The sequence below is a fragment of the Austrofundulus limnaeus genome, unplaced genomic scaffold (genome assembly GCF_001266775.1).
Source record: "Austrofundulus limnaeus strain Quisiro unplaced genomic scaffold, Austrofundulus_limnaeus-1.0 Scaffold144, whole genome shotgun sequence".
Classification (NCBI taxonomy): Eukaryota; Metazoa; Chordata; class Actinopteri; order Cyprinodontiformes; family Rivulidae; genus Austrofundulus; species Austrofundulus limnaeus.
This window is the reverse complement of record NW_013952546.1, coordinates 52,770-55,133: the sequence shown is the minus strand read 5'-3', so window position 1 is coordinate 55,133 and position 2,364 is coordinate 52,770. Positions and strand designations below refer to the sequence as shown.

General features: G+C 37.9%; 1 protein-coding gene across 1 annotated transcript; it reads left to right on the top strand.

The window, feature by feature from the left end:
• Nucleotides 1-284: 284 nt before the first annotated feature.
• On the top strand, nt 285-1,351 carry LOC106523070 (deoxyribonuclease-2-alpha; the record flags this gene model as incomplete). Its single annotated transcript, XM_014016362.1, is given in 3 exon segments — nt 285-371; nt 976-1,067; nt 1,183-1,351. Coding segments are annotated over 2 exon segments (261 nt in total), but the record flags the coding sequence as incomplete, so codon positions are not given.
• Nucleotides 1,352-2,364: the final 1,013 nt, after the last annotated feature.

The following is a 2,364-nucleotide window of genomic DNA, read 5'->3' as shown; positions in this document are numbered from 1 at the left end:
AAATTATACCAAACGAAAATCTGCTGCAAAACTAACTTCATAGACAATCTAACAGAGAACTAAACCTCCCATTGTTTTATTTGTTTTTATTATTTTTTATGCAAAAAAAATTCATGCTTATATTTTTATTTTTATTATGCTTTAACTTGATTTTTTTTTTAGAAATGGATTTTTCATCAGACAAGCTATAAGCTCATTCTTTCTGTTCTGTGTAGCTTGTTTTGCATTCTACTGTTTTTATTGATTAAAAAAATCTCTTTCCGCGTCGCATATATGTGACGTCACTGTCCGGTCCGACCTTTCAAAATAAGGATGTAGGAACATAAATGAGCTGAAAGTTTCTGGACACCATTGAAGACAGTCAGTTCAAAGTGAGTTTTTGTTTTTAATGTAAAGTTTTTTAGTTTCGGGGAGTTGTTATTTATAAAAGCAAAGTTAGCTGCGGTTCATAATCGACAGTCATGATCTGAAATCCAGTTTTAGTTAAAGTTAGCTTTTAAATTACATTTCAGGGTCGCTTTTCAAACATTTCCCCCGCACTCTAGTGAAGTGTATTAGTTGTTGTAATTAAGCTCCTTAATGAAATGTGTGAAATAAAACATGAGCATTTACCTGACATGACTGGCATCAAGTTGTGTATAAAAACAAAACTGTTTGCTTCATTAGCATTTAACTCAAAGAATGAGTAAAAACCTGGTGAACTACCTGCAGCAGATGGACAGTATTTTACAGCAATAACTGAATAATAAGTTGGTGAGATGTCTTTCATTACAAGAACAGGAACTATGATTCATCATTCCTGATGTGTGGGTTTTATACTGAAAAAGAAAAGCTACAAAAGCATCCAGCATTAAATAAAATCACTTTGACATGTCCTCCTAGGAGATCTTCACTGCTCACGTTTTATACTGCAACTCAAAAACATTATTTAAACTCTGATGTGTTAATATAATGTTGTGTTCCTTTTTTTGTCAGATGTTTCTGTTCCTGTTGATGGCCTGTTGGCCGCTAGAGGGCGACACGTCACCAATCAGCTGTCACAACGACCGGGGAGATGCAGTTGATTGGTAACTACTGATCTTCAAAGATTGTTGTAATTTAACTGATTTACATCTGAAATTTAAAATGAAAGTTCGTTACAGGACCACCGTTACATTTGACACGATCCTGTTTGTAAATTAGGTTTTATTTGTACAAACTGCCTAAAGAGGATGGGACATCTGCAAAAGAGGGTGAGGCGTATTTATTGCTTGAGAAAGGCAGTGAAGGCTGGACGGAGGGGAAGGTGACGGTGAATGACTCTCTGGGAGCTCTGGGCCGGACGGTGGGACAGCTGTACTCACAGGAAAAGGTCCGTTTTTTTTTTTTAAAAATCAGTTTTCCTTTTTCCTTCTGCAACAAATCACACACAGAGTCTAAAAATGTCAAAGTTTTACTTCCACTTTTTGTTTAGAGCCACCTGAGTGAAGGTCAGCGCTCGTCTAAAATTAACCATCGCGCAGTTTTCACTTCCTTTAAATTCAGACGTTCACTTCGCATCAAGTCAAATGTCTGCAGGCAACTTCTTTTTGAAGAGAACAGAGACGAGTTTTTTTCTTTCGCATCTCAGAAATCTCCTGTTCTGATGCAGGAATTCAGATTCAAACAGCGTGAGAGTCGACGGCGCTAGAACGAGACACAAAGGAAAACATTTTTATGCAGCCTCGACTCAATTATTGGCTCTTTGTTGATATTTAGTTGAACTTTTTGCAGCAGCAGCCTTTAAATGTCACCTAGAAACTTCCTACATCTGAACACTTTTACTGTTTCATCACTTTTTATTTCAGGTTTTTGTTTTAGGTTAACAGGAATCAGTTATTTATAAAAGGCAAATGATGTAATAAAACTGCTTCAGACACAGTGCACTCCACAGGATCTTGCTAATCAGTTTTTAGGGGAATTGGGGTTAATTCTGAATAAATTAAATGTGTAAAATGTAGATTTTATGTTTGGTTTCACAGTTTAAATTAAAGCACCATGTTGTTCTAACAAAGCATCGACGCTGTTTAAATATATCTCTGTCTTCTTCTGCTTTTTAAAGTGTATCTTACCCCCCCGTGAAAAGATAACTCCGCCCCAAGGCGAAATTTGAAAAATGCATCAAAGTGGGTAGGGGAAGGGTGGTTAGAGAGCGGAGGTGTGGCCAGGACGAGAGAACGTGACAGGCAGCTAGCATTAGCATAATTGATGCTACATGGAAAGTGACCACCAGTATCTCAGATAGTTACATCTCTGAACGTCTGAGGTGGAGGATTTTCACCCCACACCAGCCTCGGACAGAGAGAGCAGCGCAGCATTCAGCTCTCCCCACCCGAGGCTGAAGGT